This window comes from Ahaetulla prasina, chromosome 2 (assembly GCF_028640845.1).
Source record: "Ahaetulla prasina isolate Xishuangbanna chromosome 2, ASM2864084v1, whole genome shotgun sequence".
NCBI classification, from domain to species: domain Eukaryota; kingdom Metazoa; phylum Chordata; class Lepidosauria; order Squamata; family Colubridae; genus Ahaetulla; species Ahaetulla prasina.
The window spans coordinates 243,143,989-243,170,858 of record NC_080540.1 but is presented as its reverse complement, the minus strand read 5'-3'; the positions used below and the strand labels follow the sequence as shown (position 1 = coordinate 243,170,858).

The window sequence follows — 26,870 nt, the reverse complement described above, 5'->3', positions numbered from 1 at the left end:
CCCAGAGAGATGGCATGCATCGAAGAAGAACCTTTGGGGGTTTTTTAATAGGTTTTTAAACAAGGGGTTTTTAAAGGGGGGGAGGGGTGTGACGGGTAGGGAGAGAAGCCCGTTAGGGAGGGTATGTCCAGTCCCAGCGTCAGCTCACGGCAGCACTTTATCTGGTCCGAAGACAGGGGGGGAAGGGGGTGTTCCGAGTGTAGAGTGTTATTCCATCGGTACGGTAAGTGGGAGAGGCAGATATGGCGGAGGCAAGGGGCCGTATCGTTCTTTGGGAGCATGTGGTCGATGTTTACAAGCGATCACGTGCTCCGGCCCCTCAGTCCTTACTCGTTCCCCGGATGGTCAGGATCCTCAGAGCCTGGGTCTTCGACTGATGTTATGCAATGCCCGGTCCGTGGCTAATAAGGCTCCCCTGATTTGTGATCTTATTCAGAGGGAGTCCGCGGACTTTATGGGCATTACGGAGACCTGGTTGGGCACAGAGGGGGGTGTACCCCTGGTTGAACTGTGCCCTCCAGGTTTCCACGCATTCCATCAGCCGAGGGCCCAAGGTAGGGGTGGGGGGGTGGCGGTTGTGATTAAAGAAAGTTTAGAACCGAGGGAGTCCACTGTGCCTCAGATAGCTGGTTGTGAATCCCTCCTTGTGAAGTGGGGCCATAGGAATCAGATGGGTCTGTTGATCACGTACCTGGCTCCTTGCTGCGTGACTACAGCCCTGCCTGAACTACTAGAGGTGCTTGCCGGGGTGGCGGTTGAGATTCCCAGACTTTTAGTCATGGGGGATTTCAACTTGCCATCGGCCGGCTTGTCATCAACGGTGGTCCAGGAGTTCCAGGCTTCCATGACGGCCTTGGACCTGATTCAAGTAACTGATGGCCCCACACACATCGGGGGAGGCACACTAGACTTGATTTTTATCTCTGGACAGTGGTTTAATGATCTGGAAGTAGGAGATTTAGTGACAGAACCAGTGTCATGGTCAGATCATTTTCTCCTTAGCCTGGACTTTCGGACCGCCGCTCACCATCGCAGGGAGACGGAGCCAATGCGTTGGTTCCGTCCCAGGCGCCTGATGGACCCTGAGAGGTTCCAGATGGAGCTTGGGCCATTTCCTGAGGATCTTGCCCACGGCACGACTGAAGAACTAGTCGCGGCCTGGGAACGGGCCGCGGCTGGGGCTTTGGACCGTGTCGTGCCTTTGCGGCCTCTGACCCGGCGTAGATCTCAATTGGCTCCTTGGTTCTCCGAGGAGCTGAGGGAGATGAAACGCCGGAGAAGACGCCTAGAGAGCACCTGGAGGTCTAGTCGTTCCGAGGCTGATCGGACACTAGTGAAGTCTTTTACTAAGACCTATCTAGTGGCAATGAGGGAGGCGAAGCGTTTTTACGTTTCCACCCTCATTGCATCGGCAGATAACCGCCCGGCCGCCCTGTTTCGGGTAGTCCGTTCCCTCCTTCATCAGGAGGGACGGGATGACCCCTTACAGGGACGTGCCGAGGAGTTTAACGGTTATCTATACGATAAAATCGTTCAGCTCCGGAATAGTCTGGACCAAAATTGCGATGATCCAAGCGGGATGACGGAGCCTCATCTTGTTGAGGTTATTTGGGATGAGTTTGATTCTGTGGCTCCCGAGGACGTGGACAGGTTGCTGGGGAGGTTCCTCTGCCCTGGTCCTATTAGATCTCTCAGCGGCGTTCGATACCATCGACCATGGTATCTTGCTGCACCGGTTGGAGGGCTTAGGAGTGGGAGGCACCGTTTATCGGTGGTTCTCCTCCTATCTCTCCGATCGGTCGCAGACGGTGTTGACAGGGGGGCAGAGATCGACCGCGAGGCGCCTCACTTGTGGGGTGCCGCAGGGGTCGATTCTCTCGCCTCTCCTGTTCAACATCTACATGAAGCCGTTGGGTGAGGTCATCAGTGGTTTCGGGGTGAGTTATCATCTGTACGCTGATGATACGCAGCTGTACTTTTCCACCCCGGATCATCCCAACGGTTGTCAAGTGCTGCCCCGGTGTCTGGAAGCCGTACGGGTCTGGATGGGGAGAAACAGACTCAAGCTCAATCCCTCCAAGACGGAGTGGCTGTGGATGCCGGCACCCCGGTACAGCCAGCTGCAGCCGCAGCTGGCTGTTGGGGGCTGTTGGGGGCGAGTTATCCATGGCCCCAATGGAAAGGGTGCGCAACTTGGGCGTCCTCCTGGATGGGTGGCTGTCATTTGACGATCATTTGGCGGCCGTCTCCAGGAGGGCTTTTTACCAAGTACTCTTGGTCCGCCAGTTGCGCCCCTTCCTTGACCGGGATGCCTTATGCATGGTCACTCATGCTCTTGTCACTTCCCGTTTGGATTATTGCAATGCTCTCTACATGGGGCTGCCCTTGAAGTGCACCCGGAGGCTGCAGTTAGTCCAGAATGCAGCTGCGCGGGTAATAGTGGGAGCAACTCGTTGCTCCCATGTAACACCAATCCTGCGCGGCTTGCACTGGCTGCCTGTAGTCTTTCGGGTGCGCTTTAAGATTTTGGTCACCACCTTTAAAGCGCTCCATGGCTTAGGGCCCGGGTACTTATGGGACCGCCTGCTGTTACCGTATGCCTCCCACTGACCCGTACGCTCACAGAGAGAGGGTCTTCTCAGGGTGCCGTCCGCCAAACAATGTCGGCTGGCGGCCCCCAGGGGCAGGGCCTTCTCTGTGGGAGCTCCTACGCTCTGGAACGAACTTCCCCCTGGATTACGTCAAGTGCCTGATCTTCGGACCTTCCGCCGTGAGCTGAAAACACACTTATTTATTCAAGCGGGACTGGCCTAATATTTTTTAAATTTTTTAATTGGGGTTTTATCATTTTGGGGTTTGAAGTTTTAAATTTTAAATTTTTTAATACTGGCCATTTCTTCTAATTTGCTCGGTTTTAAATTGTTGTCTTAACTGTATTTTTTCATGTTTTTTACCTTTTGGCTGAGTCCTTCGGGAGAAGGGCGGTATAAAAATTTAATAAAACTAAACTAAAACTAAACAATTAAAACTCACTGTGTACAAGCAATGTATCACATTTCTTGAATTTTCTGTTTTTTGCTTTTTTTTTTCAGGATTTTACTAAAACGCTAATAAATGAAGGAAATTATTGGTTTGGTGATGCTGCAATCAATACCTTGAGAGATAAAGAAGAGAGCTACGTGAACACCAACTTGATTCATTTTGTAGACAAAGAAGCTTAAAGGACGAATTTTATTTAGCTACTGTGGAACCTCATGCACACTGATTATTAGGGCAAGATACCTTTCAGATTTGAAGTGTTGTGTCTTGCTCCTAACTTTTAAGATTTGCACTTTGAACTGTTAAAAAAAATGAGTGAGTTCTGGTTGTGTTTCAACTGCTGTATTGCAGAACAGCCTCAGCCTGTGAGTATGGATTTTAGATTACTTTTCCATGGTTGAATAATGTTCATAACATTTTATTTAATTTTATTTCTTTTCTTTGTTTTTAATCATTTCAATGATTAAAATATTCCTATTAAGTTATAATAGGAATATTCGTTTGAAGCCATTTTGTGGAATATGCCTTTAATTGATCATTTCTAAATTCTGCTAAATCTGATGAAAGGAACAGCAATTGACACTTCACCTTATAAGATCATTTTCTATTTGTGGTATTCTTTAAATTTGAAAAAGTAGTAAATGTGGTTAGAGGTGTTCTCTTACAACCACAATTGAGCCTGGAATATTGGTCATTGAAATGAAGCAGCCATTAAGCAAGATGCTATGTGACCATCTCATTCAATAACCGCAATCCTGGTTCAACCAGCTACAGTCATTAAACAGTTTCCTAAGCGGAACACTGGGGAGAAGGCTTAGGCCTCCTGGGCATGGTGAGATGGAGCATATGGGGCTCCCACTATACTTGGAAGGCCTAGGCCCTCTCCCTATCCCACTGGGGAGAACAATTACAAGAATGATGGTGTTTGGAAGGAAATCTCTCAGCATACTCGAAGAGCTCAAATCTAGTGAAAACACTGGAGAATTCTGTCATTCACTTGATTAGAGAATTGGAGGCCAAAACATATGAACGGTTGCAAGAGATCAGTATGTCTAGTTTAATGAAAAGAAGGACTAGCAGTGTTCCAGTATCTAAGGGGTTGTCACAAAGAAGAGGGGGTTGACCTATTCTCCAAAGTACCTGAAGGCAGAACAAAAAGCACTGATGGAAAATAATCAAGGAGAGAACCAGCTTAGAACTAAGAAGAAATTTCCTGACAGTTAGAAAAATTAGTCAGTGGAAAGACTTGCCTCAAGAAATTGTAGGTGCTCCAACACTGGAGATTTTTAAGAAGAGATTGGACAACCATTTGTTGTGAAATGGTGTAGTATTTCCTGCTGGAGGAGGGGGTTGGATTAAAAAATCTCCAAGGTCCCTCCAATTCTTTATTCTGTTATTCATTCTGGAAGGCTCAGATTAAATAATAGAATAGAATAGAATAGAATAGAATTTTATTGGCCAAGTGTGATTGGACACACAAGGAATTTGTCTTGGTGCATATGCTCTCAGTGTACATAAAAGAAAAGATACGTTCATCAAGGTACAACATTTACAACACAATTGATGATCAATATATCAATATAAATCATAAGGATTGCCAGCAACAAGTTATAGTCATACAGTCATAAGTGGAAAGAGATTGGTGATGGGAACTATGAAATGATTAATAGTAGTGCAGATTCAGTAAATAGTCTGACAGTGTTGAGGGAATTATTTGTTTAGCAGAGTGATGGCCTTCGGGAAAAAACTGTTCTTGTGTCTAGTTGTTCTGGTGTGCAGTGCTCTATAGCGTCGTTTTGAGGGTAGGAGTTGAAACAGTTTATGTCCAGGATGCGAGGGATCTGCAAATATTTTCACGGCTCTCTTCTTGATTCGTGCAGTATACAGGTCCTCAATGGAAGGCAAGTTGGTAGCAATTATTGTCTCCTGATAATAATCCTTGAAATAATCTTTTTAGTGTGATTGAAAGGATTGAACTCATATGAGGAGCAAAGATGAGAAGCACTTAAATAAACAGGCAAAAAAGTCTGAGGTAATCAGACTCAAGTTTTTAAGTTATACATAAGTGGTAAAACTGTTTTTAAGATTAGAGTATTATGAGGAACCCCCCAAAGCATTTTGAAGCTATTTTTAAATTAAGCTTTTCTCATGTTCATGAGTGAAAATGTCAAAATAGTTGACAAACTCTGTTACAAACCCATTTTTGTAAGATTAACCAATATAGTAAAACAGCTGCTCCAATATTCTGTGAAAATTTCCACAAAATAAATGAGTAACTTTCAAGTTGAATAGAGAGGAACTAAATTCTTTGACTGCTTGAACTTGTGACCAAAGTAAATCCGAACAACCAAAGACCTACATATATATATATGATTAAACCATTACCAAGAAGTAATCATAATTTTTATTTTGAAAATCTCAGTAGATATTTGTATTAGTAAAAGTTGGTGATGGTGATGATGTTATCTGTTCAGTCGAGTGTGGCACTTGGCGATTCCATGGGTAGTAAAAGTTAGTGATATTTTTGTAGTTGTTATTGAAATATGATAGAATGAAAACAAAAATATATGAAGCAGTAAACATTCATCTATTTCCATAAAAAGGTACTCGCATGGTGTCAGACAGAAGCAGGACAACCTCTGCAAAAGTATTTCCCAACCTATATAACCTGTCTGATCTAAAGAAAACCTGAGCTGGGTTGGAATATTTGGCCTACGTCAGATGAAAACAGATTATCAGAGGATATATTAAATAGGTTCACTGAAAATTTGAACAGCATATTATGTCCTTTCTGCTCCTAAAGGTGGGATGGATCTGGCAAAGGTAAAATGAGATTGATCTAGAAGATAAATAATCACACAGTAAATGTCTGAAAAATAGCTTTGCATTAATATATTTGTAGAAATTAAAGTTTAGATGCACTGCTGTGATTGGCAAAGAAAATAAGTTTAGGGATGCCAACATAATTCTAAAAATGTAATAATTTTTTATTAATTACAGACAGGTTACTCCTCCACTCTTTAAACTGAAAATATGACCAGATGCTCACTTTAATAAGCAAACTTTGGGAGGGTTTCATATTTTGGATGCCTGACTAGGGAGTAAATACCCTCTTAAAAGTCAAGTGAAGGTTTCAAAATGTTTGGGCTGATCTATATACACACAAAAAAGTGCAGTTTTCTTAGAACTGTGTTGCTTAATATTACAGTTGAGAATTTCATAGAGACATGCACCACATAAACTTTTGTAAACATTAAATAATCCACTGGAGTTCCACATTCACTTTTTCATTTTGAAAGTACAAAACAACTGTTAAGTTCAGTGTCTTCGTTTGTGTTAATCTTCAAAGATCCATTTTTGTAATTTAGATGTTCAATTATTTAAAGCATTTGTAAAGAATTTTTAACAAATGGTAAATTTGTAATTTGTAAAAATTACAAAATTAATGTAAAATTACAAATTTACAAATGTTTAAATTTGTAATTTAAAGCATTTGGTCATGAAGACATGTTGTTGTACAAGTTCTTCAAGCAAAATATTAGCAATGTTTTTAAAATAATAAAAAAAATCCAGTCTAAACATCTAGTTAACTGTGAGATGAACCATAATACTAAACTGCAATAATGAACACCAACAAGAATTTAGCAAAAAGTTTAGTTTTACACCATTAAGTTAGCAAAAGCCAAAAGGTTTTCCAAAGTTCTATGCAATTCATGCAGACTTATTGAGATCTCTCAAAAACAAGTTGGAACGTAAAGTCTGACCAATGAGGCAAAGGCTAGTAACCCAAGATGTAATAATAGGGAATGATAACAAGTAACTAGTAGTAATTTTGGAATAGCAAGAAACTCATAGAACTACATTTTACACTGTGTCTTTCCATGCCTCACAGGCACATGAGATTTTAAAATTAAAAAATAAATTTTGGAAGTGTTCTTTAAAAATTCTTTTTGGTACAGTATTTGGCGCACGCACACACACGCACACACACACACACACACACACATATATATTTCGTGGGTGTTTATATGTAGGTCTTTGATTATTCAGGTTTTCTCCCGTGTAAAATTGGAAGTGTCTTGGCGACGTTTTGACGAAGTCTCATTCGTCATCTTAAGGCTGGTGTTTTCAGCTTTGTGCTTCTAGGAGCAATGTGTGATCGCAGCTGTTTCTTCCTTTTAACTGCTAGTGGGGGTTTGAACTGATTGGGTGGGAGCTTGACTGTGTTCTGATTGGGTGGAGGTGCGGGAGAAAACCCGAATAACCAAAGACACACACACACACACACACACATATGTATATAAAAATAAGGCTGGTAAAGACGCATCTTTCTCTGCAATTTGTACAAACTTTTATTCTCTAGTATTCTAAGTAAACTTTAGATAAATATACTTTACATTATATGCTAATTTTTTAAAAATAATATCATGATCCTGACCCTGTGATTATTCTTGTATCCTGATAATGCATATCAGGATAATGCATATCCTGATAAATACATATATTATGTAGCATCCTCAAATGAAATATTTTTCCAATTCACATAAATAAAAAAGGATAATTCTATGATCCTAGTGTTTTCCTCTAAAGTTTACAAGTTTTTAATGTAATATCCCAATATTCCCAGGACTAAAAAAAATTGATTGTTGCAGGGTTTTTTTTAATGAGACGACATTGAATATATTTTTTTCTCTAAGGCCTCAATGAAAGCATTGGAGAAAAGCTTCCATTGGTAATGCTATCTTTTTTAGCATCAATTCACTCCCAATATCTAATTAAAAAAATCTGAAAGCAGTGCATACAAACTTGCAGACATCTTTTTTTTTTAATTTGCAAACATCTTGGATTTTTTTGTCTGTTTTATTCTCATTATATTTAAACATTTGAGCCTGCCCTAGCTCATTTCACGAAATCCCTTGTAAATATGCACACTCAAATTACACTGTAAAAGAAGGATGTGGGTTGATTATTTAAACAATCTTCTTCAGATCAGGGAAAGTTATAATCAGGGAATTAGAACCTTGTATATTCAGTCACATCTCTTTTTAACTGTGATTATGAATGTTACAATTTACAACCATAATGGGCAGGCTCCATTTGGTTATAAGGACTATCTGTGCTGCATGGCTGGAACTTCAAGGACTGTTGTTATAAGTACACTTATTCAGCACTTTCATAACTTTGAACAATTGATCAAAGAGTGATTGTTAACTGAGGACTAGCTGTAATAGGGAAGGAAATAGAAGTAACTGAAATATTGAGAGAACTTGACCATGTAATTATTATTTCTTGATTTTAGGAGAAATTAAAACTGTTATTTCCCCCTAAAATCAAGAAATGTTAATTAAATGGCCAATTTCTCTCAGTATTTCAGCCACTTCTATTTCCTAGTGATAGATAAATAAGTACCACTTTAGTGGGAAGGTAACAGCATTCTTTGTGCACAGGATCACAGAAAGGGTCTTCAGACAACACTGGCTCCCTCCGCTAAGAAATAAAGATGAGCACTGCCCCCTAGATTCAGATACAACTGGACAGGAGAAACCTTTACATTTTTAAAAAACTGTCATTGTACACTTCCATTGGAATTTGAAAAATGTAAATAGAATAAACTGAAAACAACTATAGTCCATGCAAGTAGATAAGTAATAGGAGAGGAAGCTCAAGATAGGTGAGTTCTTGAAAAAAGTAATAATAGCATAATTGCAAATAATTACAATAAGGAAAAAAAGAAAAGAAAAGACAGTAGGAGAAGCCAATGTGTTTACACAAAGTTTAGTGAAGATCTGAAAATAAAGGAAGTAAGAGAGAGAAAATCACTATGGAAGAATGCAGTAGAGTAGTCTAGAGTTGTTGAGATTATAATAAGGATTAAATCTCAAAATGAACTGAGTTTCATGAAGAATGCAAGGACAATAAAGACAACATTTTAAGGTGCAGTATTCTTCAAGTATATAAAAATTTGTAAGGAAAATAGTATGGTTATCTACTAAGTAAAGATTTCAAATTCTGAAAGGGAACAAAGACAGCATTACTCGTCATGCAATTGTGAAAAGCATAAAAAAGAGGCCAAATTGAAACTTGAGATTGATGGAAACATGGTTAAGAAATCCCAATTTATTTTGAATGAGTTGAGTAAGTCTCCAATGGCTGCTCCAGTTACATTTTAGAGTACTGAGAAAGGGTACTCACATGATGATAGACTTGACAAATATATTTTCATTATCTTTGAGAATGGGAAAGAGGAGAAACCTGGATAGCAGGAAGAGGGCAAATGCTACCCAGCATAGAAAAGCCTACAAATGTGATAATTTTGCTTCTTTTATATTCTATAGAAAGCATAATTGTAGTAGGTTAGGAAAAAAACCAATTTTCTCCTGGTATTTTATTAAAAAAGCTTCTGGAAGTGTTTGTGGAAAATGCCATTTCTTCCTATGTAGTAAACTTACAATCGTTCTTGATAAGCATTTTTAGTAATAATGTTTATGTTCTTTCTAATCATTCTTTTATTATCATTATTATTTTCCTTTGTGTTGATTAGAATCCACTGAGTATTGTATCTAGTTCATGACATCATGAAGGAGTTGTAAAAAAAATACAACAGCAAACATCATGTTGAGGGCTAGAAACTAAGGCTAATTATTGGTATTGCCTCCTTATATCTTCATGTTGTCATAGGGCTTTTGTTGATTTGTAGAAGTTGAACTATTAACTCTCAGCTTAACTCTCTCTCCGGGAGGAATCACTGTAAAAAATGTGTGGGCATTTCCCATTATTTGGTACTTGACTTGACATATTTTCTTATTAATCCCTGTCATATCTCAGCTTTCTTTAAATGACTAAAGACGTCAAAGACTTCCCTATTTTGGTATAATCTATACAGTTCGTTATCTAGGTGATTTTTTCCTTTGATGTTCAAAATGAAAATCCAAACAAACTAATATCATTAGCACCGGAACCAAAAGTAATACGTCTGAGTAGATGCAGTTATTGTATAGGTGTTATACTTATTTCTTAGGAAACTGAACTGTCCTTTTTATTTCACATTACAGAGATGTTCCATAGCCAATGTAGGTGGATGGGTGGGTTTTTAGACAGATAACAGCTCCTTCTTTATCTCCCTGCTGTCCAGGGGTGGGTTTCAAAAATTTTAGCAAGGGGTTCTCTGCCCGGTTGCTGGGTGGGCGTAGCCATAGTGAGCGTATCCTAGTCGGCCTCCTGCACCATGCCGGTGGGGTGTGGGGGGGGCGAGTTTTTGCCATCCCTGGGCTCTGGAGGCTTTCCTCAAGCCTCCGGGAGGGCAGAAATGGCCTCACCAGGTTCCGGAGGCCCTCTGCAGTGGGGTTTATTCATCTGTTGACACCAATTATGGGACAGAATAAATATTAAATATTCACTATATATCAGTAATTATTAATATATTGTATTAGTTCATCTTTTTGTGCTCGGCTTGAATTGAATTGTTGGGGAACTTCATCTGAATAAAGTAAGAATAAAGAATAAAGTTCTGTTTATAATTGAATTATATATCAGTTTGGCAGAGTAGCATAGCAGTGTATTAAGTGATGCTGTTGCTTAAGTTAGTCCTTTGATGTTAGAAGGCCACACTCAAGAGAACTTTACTTGTAAGATTTTATTAACTCTCTTCACATTTCTTGCAATATTGTGGTAGGAATTGAAAGTTGTGTGAAAAACATGCTACAGACCACAGCAGTTTGTATGGTAAATTTTCTATCAGCTGAGAGGGAAAAGTGTTTCAGCAAGTGTTATTACTCGAGTTAGAAGCAATAGACACATTTTGGATCATTTTTGTCCCAAACTTAATTTTTTTTCCACTTAGCTGAAATTTATTTTTCTATCTGAAAATCCTAAAAGCAATTGCATCTGAAGATTTAAGGGCTAAAAATAGATTAACTATAGTTTCCAGTTTCTATAATTTGCTGACCCTTAGCTTCAATTAGAACAGGAGTTTAAAGAAACCAAATGTTTAACCATTTATGAAAAACGGTAAGGGCACTGTTAAGGTTTCTTGCCTGGACAAATGGACAAATAGAGCATAATGAGAGAAGATCTGTAGTCTGTACAATACGTGGAAACTCTTACAAACAGAATCTGAAATTCAGAGAACTATCCTGGAAAAGTCAGGCTGATAAAAATGAAAGAGACTGTGCTATCTGTCATAATTTACTCTATGGCTGCAAAAATCTGGATTACCACAAGATCATTGCAAAGAGGGTGAGTACCCTGTATGTCTTTGCTGCTATCTCATGGCAGTCCAGATCTTGTGTGCCTTCCCTTTATCCTGCCTATAACTTTTAACAGTTTTACATCTACAACCTGACTGAGATTAAGATTAAGAAAGTTGTCATGTGTAATTTAAATCACATACACAATCTTATTTTAAATAATTACATAAAGCTTTGTGTTTTATAATTCCTAACGAATCTGTTGCATCTGGCTGCTCTAACATTGAAAATTTTGGTTTGCAGCTAAATATAGTATTTGTACTATCTAAAAAACGTAATCTAAAACATCTGCCAATGTACTAGCCAACATGCTTATTTTTTGTACTGTATAATTTATATCTGCTCAAAAATGGGAGAAGGTTAAACTATGCAATTAATGGATTTCTATTTGGCTTTTTGTACACATGAGGAACATATATGTGAAGGTGAGCAACAGTCAAATAGAGAATTAGTGTACTAGGCTGTGTCCAGAACTTTATTAGTTCAAGGATGAGATTTATGAAGCAAAACAGTATTTACTCATAAATGGCAATTAAATGTCCATGTTATTTGATAGTCATAAATATATTTAATTGCAATAATAAGATGGTTTCTTGGCACACATTTATGATCCTTGCCTCAGAAGTCACATGACTTTTTCTTTTTTTCTTTATATAGAAGAAAACATCTTAATTTCAAAAGTCTTTTAGAGAACTGTTGAAAATTAAATGCATTTCTATTCAAGTTTCATTTGAAACCATTTTAAATTTGTTTGTTTTTTCCTTATATAAAAATAGGCAACAGAAAGAAATATTCAGAAAGGAACTTAAAATATACCGAGGCTCAAAATTACCACTTTCTGTGCATAACTTTTATGGAAACAGTTCCTGAATGAAGCATATGTTTACACATAGTATCAGATGCAGGTAGTCTAGTATCAATGTAATTGGGACTGGGAACTCCAGTGCTAAGCAACACAAAGTGTCGCGTTCCATGACCACATCAACTTGCAGTTCTGTCATCCCCATTACTGTTGCTGGCAAATCCCATAGCCAGAGCTCACAGTTACATGATCAGTATTTGCGACCTCCTCCTGGCTTCCCCATTGACTTTGCTTGTCAAAGCCAGCAGTGAAGATCACAAATGTGATAATATGACTCCAGGTTGCTGTGACATAATTGTGAGTAGTCAACGAGCACCCAAATCACAACAGTGACTGCAGCTACAAGAACCCATCATAAGTACTCCTCATTCAGCACTATAATAACTTTGAACAGTCGCTGAATAAGTAGACATTACCTGAGGTCTAACTTTATTGGTTGACATTTTGGTAAATGAAAAAGCCTTATGTAAAAGCAAAACATTAACATATAAGAACCAAAAACACTTTTAACTATACTATAACTTAACTCGACCTTTTCAAAGCATTGTTACTTCAGAATAAATGTTACTTCAGAATAAATATATATATAAAAAATCCATTGCCAAATTTCAGTGACCAATCCTACTGCTAATGCATTCACGGGTCTGGCTGTGATAGTTGGCCACCTGAAGACCTCAGTTTGCCCAGCTTCACTTGTCTGTTGTTCATTCAACAGACATTTTTAGCACTTTTTAGGCTTCGAACTGCAGTGAAAAGCAGTTCAGGAAGAGGGCGTGTTTAAGTAATGTCTCCACTGTTGGTGGGGGAGGGCGAGGGGGTGGGAATCTGATAGACACAGAGCAGTGTATACTTACTGATTATAATGGTGAATATGCGACTGAGCGAAAGACGCAAAGATCATAAATGTGATCATTGATCACAAGCTTACTTTTTTTTTATCACCGTCATAATTGCAATGGTCACTTCAAGACAGTCACTAAACAAGGACTACCTGTATATATTTCTTATAGCAGCTTGTAATTAGTTCTAGTATGACTAGCATCACATATAGAAAGCTAATTTTCAACCTTCAGCACAATGAAGTGATTTTTTTTCCCCCTCCCAGTGCTTTTGTCAAATGAAACAACTCTAGAGAGTTTCTTATTCTGGGCTTACTAACTTGTGAAATCTTAGTTTGCAATCAAATTGATAGGGTTATGATTGCCTGTCTGAAAATAATGTATTTTGATGATTGTAGAGAACACCCGAGTTTCCTAAGTATTATCTGAGCCCATTGGGCATCTGTGTATTCTCTAATAAATGTTACACGGTGTTTTACCTGTTAAACGTGACTACTGTGCAATGCTTCTCTTACGTTATCAAGTGAGAAGATTAAACTGATCAGTTATTTAAAGAGGTTCAAAGCAAAGGGCCTTAGCTGAGCTTTCTGAATCTGATATTCTAATGCATCTCTAAACATTTGAAAGCAAACTGATCAAATATTGGCTGATACTATCCCAGGTTACCTTGGGATATATCCATTACAGTATCCATTTTGTGAGCATAGCCACATTATACTTTCAAATCCTAAATGTGAACACTGATAGAAATCCCTGATATGCTATATCTGCTTGAATTGTGTAGTTCATAAATAATGTGCCTGAGCAAGATTGTGTGTGGGTAATACAAGGTGGGCATTAACATTCCACAGTTCTATTTGTGCATCTAAAAGTGACTTTTACAATTTAGATAAGTGATTCTCTTTAAAAGCTTATTGCATACATGAAGAAGAAGCATGGAGACGCAGTTTCTGGGTTAGATTACATTTTAGCCATAAGTTTCCTGTGAATGCAAGGCCAGCTCTTTGCTCCTTTTTCCCCTTCGCAATTGGAAGTGACATTTATTTAGCTGAATAGGAAGGGCTTCACATTGTAAGTACTGACACATATCCTGTCATGGAGTTGTAACATTTCATCATGTTAGTTGACCTCTCTCCAAATATTTCCTGTGTTACTTCCAAGAAAGACAGCAAGTGAAAAACAGGGTTTGCTATCTCTCCTGTACCTATATCATGTTTAGAGACAGCTGCCACTGAACAGCAGCCAAAATTACTTACAAATTACCATATTTTACCTAAAGGTAACATTTCTAATCATTTAGACACTTAAGACTGTTTTTCTAACATTAGACCATTTCTTATTTGGTCCCTGAGACTGCTCTCAAATAACTTGAGTTGCAGTGTCTAAAATTCTATCCTTAAACATTAGATTCCCTCAATTCTATTATTTTTTACATCGTTTTGAAGAATAACACCATGCAAGCACTTAAGGATTTTGTAGCAAGCAGCCTAGATGGGCTGAGAAATGACTATAATTCCATGCTACGCAGTTTCCAATCTGTATCTTTTACAACAGAATTTCCCAATCTTTCTGGCTTTGTGGACCAGCGGGGGGAGGGAGAAGGGATCGTTCTGTGTGTGCGCAGTTCCATTTGCATGAGCGGTGGGCACCTGCACCTGCTGCTTGTGCAAATGGAGCACATGCACACGCACTAAGCCGCTGTTCTGGGGATATGAGTGCACACTCGCTCACTTCTTCTGCAGTCCGGTTCCGAATGGCCCCCAGGGGTTGGGGACCCCTGTTTTACAAACATCAATTTGGGTGGGAAGGTTTGCTATAGCATGGGTAGTGAACTTCAGATTTAAATTATGCTTCCAGGAACACCAACCAACATGGATAGTTGTCACAGTTTTTATGAATTACAGCCCCAAATATCTAAACCACCAGACTACCTATTGGTGCCTCATAGTACTGATTTTACAGTAATCAAAAACTGTACAATATTTTGGCTTGAAATTGTTAGTATTATGTGATGAGTAAAATAACATATATGTCATATCATATCATAACATGTAATGGTTCATTAGCAACATAGTTACTTTAGCACTATTTATAGCATTATTTACTTTAAAAGATTGCTAAAATGATGGTCTGCTGAGTTAGCTTAAAAGAAAGAAATTGTGTGGTTTAGATAAACAATATCCATTTCTGAGATCCAGTTCAGCATCACTTACCAAGGTCAGTGTGATATAACTCAAAATAGATTTGTAATAAATATTCTTCCTATATTTACTATCACTGAGTGTTTCGGAACAAAAAAAAGGGAAAGTCTCCTTGAGATACATCATAAACCTAGGGCAGAAAAGAGGATTTCTGTGCGACACATTTCCACCAAATGTGTTTCCTACTTGAATTTTCCAGTGAGGATGTGGCATTGGTAAGCAATTCTTGTGGATGGAGTTAATGCTGTATCCTGCTTTTGTACCGGATAAATAGTGATAGAATACTATGAAAGGTCACTGAAGAAAGTTGAAGGTTTAACTGAAAAATAGAGAATGGATTAAGAGATCTAAGCTGGGAAAAGTGGGGATAAAGTCATGTGAAAACATCTATACAGGTGGTCCTCGACTTATGACCACAACTGAGGCCAAAATTTCTGTTGTTAAGTGAGGCATTTGTGAAGTGAGTTTTGCCCCAGTTTATAACTTTTCTTGCTATAGTTGTTAAGTGAATCACTGCAGTTGATGAGTTAATAACCCTGTTCATAAGGGAATCTGGGCTTTCCCATTGACTTTGCTTGTTAGAAAGGTTGCGCAATGACCTTGGGACACAGCAGTGGTCATAAGTATGAGTCAGTTGCCAAGCATCTGAATTTTGATCACATGATCATGGGGCTGCTACAAAGGTCATAAGTGTGAAAAATGGTCATATGTCATTTTTTCAGTGCAGTTGTAATTTTGAACATCACAAATGATTTGTCGTAAATCAAGGACTATCTGTATTGCTAATAGAAAAAATAATCTAACCTTCTTTTGGAATATGCACATAGATTTTAGATAAAATAATAAGATAAAATAAGAACACAAATAATTTTTAAAGGATTGAAAAATCTTTATGTGACATGGAAAAGAAGGGAAAATGTGTGGGAGCAGAAGAGGATACAAATACTTGGAAAAGATCAAACCGAATGAGGGGCCTGTATATATTCTGGCAACGCTCTGTGTGGGTGTAAAGTTTTGTACTTAGCAGTGTTGAAACTTCTGCTAATTTTTCTGTTGTCATAGAAACTAGAGCATGCAGTTTCAAAGGTTCAATTTATTTTGCTGTTTAGGGGAATTGTAAACATGGAGAATTTTAAAAAAAATCAAAGTGGAAGACTTAGTTATTTTCCATTTTTTGTTCCATATAATTCACCTAATCAATCCTCCAAGTGCAGGGGTGAAATCTACTTACCTTCCCTACCAGTTCGGAAGTGCGCCTGCACATCATGTGCAATTTTGGACCCTCTGCATATGTGCAAATCCTTCTGCGCATGCGCAGAGGGTCAAAATCAGGTTACTTCCTGGTTAAAACCAGGAAGTAATGATGTCTGGGTGGGTGGGCGGGCGGAGGCTCGCGTTGCCACCGCTACCAATTCACTGAACCACCCATCACCACCACTACAGGTTCACCTGAACCGGTGCGAACCGGTAGCATTTCACCCCTGTCTCAGAGGACAAGAGTTAAAAGGAAACCAAACCTGGTTGGTGTCTCTACAAAATTGCTCCAGGTGGACCAAAGGCAATTTTCCAAAGTTATCACCAGCAGCTTCCTAAAGAATGAAACCAAGATGGTTATTGAATATGTAAGCCTTTCTCAGCTGTTCCCTATCAGGTGTACTGTGACTGAGATTATGAACCAACATTGCCAAAGCAAGAAACTGGAAATTTAGCCTAGTTTGTAGTAAACATGTTCAGGCTATTTATCTTTTAAACATATTAAAATTTTGCACCAGAAATATGATAAAAAATAGCGTATCTTTCATTTTTGTTTTTACTGGAGGATGATATTAGTCATAATTTCCAGATCCAATGAAGTACAATAGATAAGACTGCTGGGAGAATCTAACTCTCTATTCTCCCAGCCTTCTCCTGTCATGTGGCCGGCATGACTAAATGCCAAAGGCGCACAGAACACTGTTATCTTCCCACCAAAGGTGGTCCCTATTTTTCTACTTGCATTTTTTACATTCTTTCGAACTGCTAGGTTGGCAGAAGCTGGGACAAGTAATGGGAGCTCACTCCATTACGAGGCACTAGGGATTCGAACCGCTGAACTGCTGACCTTTCAATCGACAAGCTCAGCGCCTTAGCCACTGAGCCATCACGTCCCTGTTTTGACTCAGTACATTGGGTTTAATGGTGTAATATATACATGCTTGGTTGGTAGGGAACTAGAGTTGATCATTCACAGACAACAGCAATTTCTTGATAACATTTTATTATAAAGTTCAAAATGGTTCACAGTATTGGCTGGGTACCTTTACGCATGTAAGAATTGTATTCCGTTGGAATCAGTGGAATGTACATACATTTGTTTAGGATTTTGTGCTAGCACTTTCTTCTGCAGATTTGGCATATTTTTTAAAGATGCTTATTATTTGTGAAAGGGGACGCGGTGGCTCAGGGGCTAGGGCATTGAGCTTGTTGATCGAAAGGTCAGCAGCTCGGCGGTTCGAATCCCTAGTGCTGCCGGGGATGCACTAGGGGTGAGCTCCTGTTACTTGCCCCAGCTTCTGCCAACCTAGCAGTTTCGAAAGCACGTAAAAATATAAGTAGAAAAAATAGGGACCACCTTTGGTGGGAAGGTAACAGCGTTCCGTGCGCCTTTGGCGTTGAGTAATGCCGGCCACATGACCATGGAGATGTCTCCGGACAGCGCTGGCTCTTCGGCTTTGAAACGGAGATGAGCACCGCCCCCTAGAGTCGGCAACGACTAGCACGTACGTGCAAGGGGAATCTTTACCTTTACTATTATTTGTGAAAAAAGTTCAACTGTCCTGGTGTGTTGTTATTTTTTTTATTTATTTATTTTGTCACACAGTATATATAAGCATAAGCATGAAATAATTATACAATATATAAGCATATATATGAGTATGAGTAGGTAATAACTATATTAATTGGATATAATGAAAGGAAACAATAGGACAGGAACGGTAGGCACGTTTGTGCTCTTATTTCTTATTCAGAAAAAGTGAGGCGTCTATAGCATGGGCATGTCTGTTGTGGGCTTGAGATCATTCTAAACAGATCTTGCTTTTATGGGCTATAGACCATGATGTATTCTCAGCTGTGGCTTTGATTTGCAGTGACTCAACTAGGGCAGTGTTTGGACAGCAGAAATCCTGCTGATGAGATGAGTAAACTTCCACCCAAAACTCTAGGTGGTCTTACCATCTCCTCGCATACCATATGTAGGAGGATGCTGATTCCTTAAAATATGTGATGGAGAAAATGCTTATAGGGATAGTGCTGATGGGGTCAAGGAACCTTTTCAGAGTAATGGAATAACATGTAAAGTCCTTTTAGTAATCACTTTTTTAAAAATCACTCTGTTATTTAAGACTGCAATTTCTGTTTGTAGGTCACGGAAAAACCTTTATGAGATATTAGGAAGAATTCTTAGGGGACCAATTACTTCTTGGGGGACCAAACTATGAAGAAGAGAAGCTTAATTTTTTTCAAAAAAGTCTAGTTCTTTTCTATCTTTTAAATCAGAAAGCTGATTTCTGTTCAAGGAAGTTGATCTTGTGGGGTTAGTATCAGCTTTATCTTAGAAAAATGAAATAGCATATCCTTTTGAAAACTCCCTAGCTGACATTCCCAACTGGATTCCCTTACTATATATGAGAACCAAACTGGGGGGAAAATAGCTTGGCTGCTTAAGAATTACATCAGTAGGGAAACAAAGAATATAATGGTGCTACAAAAAAAACAACCCAAGCCTTGAAACCTGACTTTTTTTTTCTAAAACTTATGGATAGTCAATTAGAAAAGACTCAAGGATGATTGATTTTATATATGGCAACTGCAGTGAGGTGATGATATTCAGAAAGCTAGAAGTACACAGAATACCCATAATGGAAGAATGGATCATAAAAATATTAGAGCTTGCAAAATGGTGCAATGGCATATTTGATTAAAGAAGGAACAACAATTACGATATAGAAGACTGGAAACCATTTATGGACTTTTTGCTGAATTTGGATTGAAATAAATTTTGGGATTCATTAATTTAAAAAGGTTTTTTAAGGGAAGAAAAAACTTGGGAAGGTGGAAATGTTTATAACTGCTGCAAAAGAAGATCAGATGTTGGTTCTGTAGATGTCTTTCTTTTTCCTTTCTTTTTGTTGTCTTTCACTTTTTCTTTTATTTTTTAATATTGGTCTTTTTTTTAACTTTGTGTTTCTGTAGTTTTTTTCAATCTTATGTAAAATGTTCTTTTAATAAAAATTACTTATAACAAACCCAAAACCTCAAATGGAGACATCCATACGTAAGTTTAAATGTTGTTTCCTTCTGAGTGGCACGCAATGAGTTGTATTTTGCTCCCTTTTTTTCAGAAAAGGCGGCGGCGGATCGATCGGAGTATGATTGGTGAGCCAACAAACTTCGTTCATACTGCTCATGTTGGTTCAGGAGATCTCTTTAGTGGAATGAATTCGGTAGGTGCATTTGCCAGGAATCCAGCAAGGTTGGAGACCTTATTCTTGAATGTTATATTTTGAAATAATATTTCTGTCCTGCTGCCGTGCAGATATGTTGGATTTCAATCTCCGTAATTTCCAGATAGTTTTGGTCATACTTTCTGGAAATCATCAGTATTAAATTCCTATATCCAGATGGTTTCATGATGGAAAAGGATGCTTTAGAGTATTATACCTTTTAGATTTATAACTATATCTAAAAGGGAAAAAATGAAATAATTTGCAAATGGGACAGGAATTATTAGTAAAGAAAAGGAGACAGGAATTTTCAGCACATTATAGGAATCCATCTACTAAGGGATAGTATGTTTCTAATCAAGAAATGCTTCTCCAGAGGCAACTAAAAATATGTCCATGATGTAATTGCATTTCAGTTTTTTCCTTTTGTTTACTCTGTAGACATCATTGAGATCAGTGCAGCTTACCCCAAGGAATTCTGCATCTGTGTGTGATGCATTAAAATTGTTGTAAAAACATCTGATAATAAATATGTATGTCAAAATTAGGCTATGGTACTATATAGAGTAGCCTTCACATACAGCAAAGTCTTAAAAAGGTAAATTTCGATCATCATTTTTAATGGCGTTATAAGCATGTTGAAAACAAGCTACAGCAAGTGAGTTCTTTTGCTTACCGTCTTTCATGTAAAATTGCCACAAGGAAGAATTTGAAAAGCTATCTGCTTGCTTGCCTATAAATGTTTCATTTTTTTTGTTAGCCATATTTTTTAAAAGTATGATTAATGTCATTTGTGATTTGTAAAGTAAAGTAAAAGGCATGTAGTGGGGAGCCCAGCATATTTAAGCAAAATATCATTACATTAATCATAGTTTAGTGTTTGTACAATGCACTAAACATTCTAGGATTCAAGAAATACTTAAAATCTGTAGAATGCTATCTGTCTAATATAACAGAGAAAGTGTTTTACAGCACTATATCTGTTATTTTTGTTCACACGTATAGTCTCCGGTTTCATTATCAGGGAATAAGTTGTTCGTGTTGGTGATTGGTCATATCCAATAAGTGTGTGTGTGTGTATACACACACGCACATTATATATCAAATTTATATTTGCTGATAAATAAAGGGAGACTGGTATAGATCTATTTCAAGCTATTTAGCTCTTATCAGCTAGCCATACCTTTACTTGGATTCGAACTTGGGCTGCCTGCATAGTAGGTAGTTGTATTAACCTCTGAGTCACAAGTTCTCCTCCCTTTATTAGCTGAGCCAGGGCCATATATATAATATGTGCGTGTGTGTGTGTGTGTGTACACATATCAGTGGTGGGTTGCTCCTGGTTCTGTCCGGTTCTTCTGAACTGGTAATAAAAGCGGCAGGAGCCTCCGCCCACCCGCCCGGACATCATAATGGACAATCTGCGCATGCATTCCATTGCGAATCGGTAGTAGAGGTAAGTAGAACCCACTCCTGATACTTACACAAACAACACACACACACACACACAAAATCATCCCTTCTTGATTACAGCTCTTACATACATGAATTCAAATGTTATGAAAAAGCACATCTAGCCATCTTTCTGGTGCCACGTTCTAGAGTCATGTAGTTTCCTGGCTTAGAACTCCGAATGTCGCCTCTGGGTGAAACTGGTGGCATATAAAAAATTATTAAATAAAAATAAACGAATAAATATGTTCGATGTGGCTATCAATAGGTTTTGTGCAGTATCCTAGCCTACGGAAGCTATAAGAACATTTATCTACGATAAAGTTGAGTTGTTAAGCTCTCCCTCAGTATTAACATGTGTCTAACATATAGACATTTAAGAAAGGTAACAAGGAAAATCCACATGATCTTGCATGCTTAGCCACCAGTCTGTCCCTTGACTATCTGAACAAAACAGCATACAAATAGCATGCAAATGAGCTTCGGTCATAAAATAATGTACATGCATCTGCTGGGTGAAATTGAAGAGAAATTGAAATAGTAAGAGATTCCTTTGGAGCTAATTAAATTTTGGGGCAGCAAAAATTTTACATGAATATTACATGAAGAAGAAAAGCATAGTATTCTGCAGTATCCTTTTCTTACATGTTTGACTGTATATATTAATGAGTAATATGGTTGACTGTACAGATTTTGCACTGATATAGAATGGAATGGAATGGAATGGAATGGAATGGAATGGAATGGAATGGAATGGAATGGAATGGAATGGAATAGAATAGAATAGAATAGAATAGAATAGAATAGAATAGAATAGAATAGAATAGAATAGAATAGAATAGAATAGAATAGAAATGTTATTGTCACTTTGAATGTACATGAATGTACATTCATACATTAAAATGAAATTTCGTTGCATACAGCTCTCAAAGGGTCACCACCTCCAATATAGAATTCAAAAAAAGAAAGAAAGAATTCAAGAAATATCCCATTATAGTTGACCATACTTTTTATAACAAACAAAACCATCATGGTTTTGTTTCTTCAGGTGAGCTCAATTCAAAACCAAATGCAGTCCAAAGGAGGCTATGGAGGAGGCATGAATGCAAATGTTCAAATGCAGCTCGTGGATACGAAGGCAGGATAACTGGGGCATCTTTCCAGTAAGTATTACACACTTTCCACATTTTAACATCTTTCTCTTCTGACTTCCAGAGACACAAATATCTGGGACAGCAAAGTCATTCATAATTGGTACCTCAAAACTATATGCCCGTAATGGCAAACCTATGGCGGAGCCATATCGGTGGGCACTTGAGCTTTACCCTAATTCACCTGCAGCACGTATGCATGTGCCAGTCAGCTGATTTTCGGGCCTTCCGGGCCCACCAGAAATGGGGAAACAGGCTGTTTCCGGGGAGTGGAGAAGGCCCATTTTCACCCTCCCCAGGCTCCAGAGGTTTTCTTGGAGCCTGGGAAGGGCAAAAACGGTCTCCCACCCCCCAGAGGGCCTACAGAGGCTGGAAACAGCCCGTTTGCCAACTTCCAGTGGGACCGGAAGGCCGTTTCTTGCTCTCTCCAGGCTCCAGAGGCTTTCTAGGAGCCAGGGGAGGGCGAAAATGGCCTTCTCCACCCCTCCTTTCTGGCCTCCGGAGGGTCTCTGGGGGGGTGGAGGTTGTTTTTGTCCTTCCCAGGCTCCAAGAAAGCCTGGGGAGGGTGAAATGGGCCTACCGGGCCCATCGTGTGCCAAAAGCGGGGGGGGGAGAGTGGGGGGGGGTCACACGTGCATATGCGGGATGCCTTGAATTATGGGTGTGGACACATACACACATGACCACCACCACCCCCGTGCTCGTCCCGCTTTTGGCACGCGATAGCAAAAAGGTTAGCCATCACTGCTATACGTAATGTACATTCTGGTTTATTTCACACATACATTTATCAAAAACCGGCTTTAACTATTTGAGCCTCTTAATTATTATTTCATTAATTAATTATTTCTTCTTCAGTGTTTGTCTCATACCAAAATCACACAATCAGAATTGACAATGGAGGAAGTTGGAGGAGGGCATTATAGTAAAACAGTATCATGTTGCAGACCTCCATTGCTTTCTACATCATAGTAGCAAACTTTCAGTTACCTGTTTTGGTGTAAGCTTGCAGTGAAGTGCTTCAGGCTGAGGATAGGAACTGTTGCTTCCTAGAAGCTTCTTGCTCCTCTTCCCATTCTACCTTATCTCCACCCACCCACCTACCCACCCCAATGCCGCAAAGAAGACTCAAAAATTCGCTGCTACTGTTTCCAGTAATGGCATATTATCACCAGATGAATTTCTGCAGTCTCCAGCAAATCAGGAGATAAAGTTGTAGTCCCTAATCACTCAATACAGGTAGTCCTTGACTTACAACAGTTCATTTAGTGACCGTTCAGAGTTACAACATCACTGAAAAAAGTGACTTATGACCATTTTTCACATTTGCGACCATTGCAGCAGCTCCATGATCATGTGGATCAAAATTCAAGACGCTTGGCGACTGGCACATATTTATGACGGCCGCAGTGTCACGGGGTCATGTGATCCCCTTTTGCAACCTTCTAACAAGCAAAGTCAATGGGGAAGCCAGATTCATTTAACAACAGTGCTACTAACTTGACAAGTGCAGTGGTTCACTTAGGAACTGTGGCAAGAAAGGTCATAAAAGTGGGAAAAATTCACTTAACAAATGTCTCACTTAACAACAAATTTTGGGTTCAATTGTGGTTATAAGTCGAGGACTATCTGTACTGTCCACTGCTGTCCCTTACATGATAGCATAAAGAGAATGCAAAGGTATTTATACTTTCAGATAATAGAGTCACATGATCATGTACCATGACAATAAGCTATACACTTTTCCTTTATGTTGGGGGTGGAAGATGTCCAACCTATGGATTACTCCTATCTAGTTCGATTAAGCCAAGATGCAGATCTCTCCAACTCCCCTTCTCAGATAGTCTGTTGCATTTCTTCTCTGTGTATAGAGAAAAGGACTATTTCTTCATGGTACAAAGAAGAATCAGGGCCTCATCTTGTCTTCCTCTGTCTTTAATTTGCTTCTGTATGTACATTCCTGTTTGGAGAAAGGGGCTGCCATTTTCTGCACATATAAATGTAATACGCAGTAATATTTTTGAACTGTGCTTGTAACATAGAAAACCAAAGTGATATTGGACTCTAGCTCCGTCTTCTGTTAGTACTTGGCCACTGATGCTCTTTCTGGATGCTATCATAACCATTTTAGCAAACCATCTGCCCAACCCATTCTCAATATATATTGCTGAGTTACCTACTTAGAGTGGGGAAATAGAACTTGTATAATATCGTTGCAATGTGGAATAGGTCACAGATGGTACGATGAGGGGAAAACTCAAGCTGTCCTTGATGAACTTGAGGACTGTTAGATAGCGTCATTGGCATAATGAACATGAGTTTGGGTAGACTCTAGGAGACTGGAGAACAGGGAGGCCTGGTGTGTTATGGACGATGGGGTCATGAAGGGTTGGGCATGACTTAGTGACCGAACAACTACTATAGTTCCGCCCTACTTAAAATTGTTGTATTCATTCTTTGCTCTATTTTTCACAGGTACCTGCAAGTTTCTATACTTTGTTCCTGTGTCCCTCTCCTTTATGCCTTGGTGACTGCTTCCTGTGCTCATGATAAGAGAAGTTGATGCCCCATCATCCACCCTTCATGATTATTATGCCATTCAGACATTCCTGTTCTGCTGTGAGGCTGACATTTATCAGACTTGTTGTGCCTTTAAAGTGGCAAGCTTACATTTCACTACCAAAACATCTGTGGACATTGTACTGGTTGACTTGTTTTTTCAGCTTCTAAAACTTTTACTCAGTATTTTGAAACAATATTTTGAGCAATCTAAATTCTGAACAGACAAGTTTGGTGTTGGGTTGACCCTCGTTTTGTACTTCCTCTACAAACCCTTGATTATAGCATTCTCATCCTTTCATTGTTGTTATTTCTTCTTTCTTTGTAATTAGAAGCAAGCAAGTTTCTGTTAATATCTTGTGTCTGTCATTGTTGATATAGATCTATTTTTTTTAAAGGTCTGGGACCTGCAAGCACAACAAACATTTCACACAGTCAGAAATCAGGAGTATATGAGTGTATGACCGCATGCTATGTGAATTTGCTTGGTATGGTGGCCTGTTGGATGCCAAAAACATTATTTTTATTTTTAATGCTTGTTCTTGGAGATGGATGATGCTAAAGTTGGTGGAAAAAAATGCAGTGGTACCAGATTATGCCAATCTCTCTAGGAAAAAATGGACTTGTAACTCTTAGCTGCTTTGGAAATACGTCTTAGATTTTTAATCCAATTCATCTTGAAATAATAAAGAGAGAGTCTGCATTCAGAAGACATTTTGTTGTAAATGTTCAATATATTTATTTTGGAAGAGCTGACCTCAAGATTGTAAACCAGTGTGGTAACGTACAAAGTAAATATTGTGGTGGCGCTTTTATCTAGTTAAGAGGCATTGTTATGTTGGCTGCTTTTTCTTTTTTCTTTTTCAGTGCTTAATTTTAGGCTGTTCCAGCATTACCAGTAGCAGCATGATGAACTGCCTGCAATATTATAGCTGGAATTTAGTTGAACTCTCTAAATAGTTGGCAGTTTCCACATACTAAATATTTAGGGGCCCATGTAAGTTGCTAAGAGCAACATAGTAACCTAGCAGGAATGGATATCGGTGAAAACAACGTACAGGGTGGCTTTTTGCTATATTGGTGAAGAAGCCTTTTGCTCAGGTTCCAAAGCATGTTTCTTTCACAGAGTGTGAAAACTGTGTTTTAATATTGCACTGTTTTTTTATGTTATTTTATATTTTGTTAGGTGGTCTATTTTTGTCTTCCCCATACTCATGCCTCCTTTGTCATATTAAATTAAAACAGTTGATTGAGTCTTAACAACATAATTTTAAGACACATTTAGAATCTTCCTCATGCATCATTTTTTAATATCTTAACTGGCAAATAGAGTAACTGAGCCTAATTGGAGAAATTATTAACGTTACAAGTATTTGCTGCCTATTTGGGGAAACAAGACCATGCAAGAACGTCAAGCAGTTGTTCCCCAAAACAAAAGATTATATAGTAGCATTGCTTTGTAGTTAATGCTTATTGCTACTTTCTCCACTGCCATTTATAATTTGTGAGGGGAGATTAGAGAATGAGGGAATATCATACTTACAGCTTTTTTTTTTTTTTAAAAAATTCCCTAACAGTTTTGAAATTATTAACAATTGTTCAATGGAAATAGAAGAATATCTTTATCTACAACCACTTTTGAGCCCATACCCACTGAGGAAGTAATCTATGTAAATATCTCTTAGTCAAAGCAGTAGTTGAACAAATATATGAAGACTGCTTCTGCACAAAAATCCATATTTATGGGCTGTGTCCAGAAGATATTCCTGGTACAGGCAGCCAAATAATATAGATGAAAATATAATTTTGTTGGGGAAATTTTCATTTCAGGGAGTCCAGGGAGATGCCTTTTACTGTTGGGGCCAAATACATAGGCAGCTTAGTAGTTGCCAAGATCAGGACGTCAAATGCATACATTTTCAAAAGTGCTCTTCAAAGTACTCTATGATATCTTTCCATGTGATAGCTGTCTAAATATATTGGACTGCACATTATCCCTGAAATCATAAACATTAGCTACCGGTCAAGGGAACTGTA

The 26,870-nt window shown here is 38.7% G+C and overlaps 1 protein-coding gene across 2 annotated transcripts in view; it reads left to right on the top strand.

The window, feature by feature from the left end:
* CDC42SE2 (CDC42 small effector 2) overlaps nucleotides 1–26,387 on the top strand; it is a 69,330-nt gene extending 42,943 nt beyond the window's left edge. For both annotated transcript variants that reach the window (XM_058170514.1, XM_058170515.1), the window contains exons 2-5: nucleotides 3,093–3,404; nucleotides 19,570–19,671; nucleotides 22,172–22,286; nucleotides 24,750–26,387. In XM_058170514.1, coding sequence (XP_058026497.1) covers nucleotides 3,351–3,404; nucleotides 19,570–19,671; nucleotides 22,172–22,270 — 255 coding nt within the window. In that variant the 5' untranslated portion in view covers nucleotides 3,093–3,350 and the 3' untranslated portion in view covers nucleotides 22,271–22,286; nucleotides 24,750–26,387. The remainder of the gene's footprint in view (nucleotides 1–3,092; nucleotides 3,405–19,569; nucleotides 19,672–22,171; nucleotides 22,287–24,749) is intronic.
* The last annotated feature ends 483 nt before the right edge of the window (nucleotides 26,388–26,870 follow it).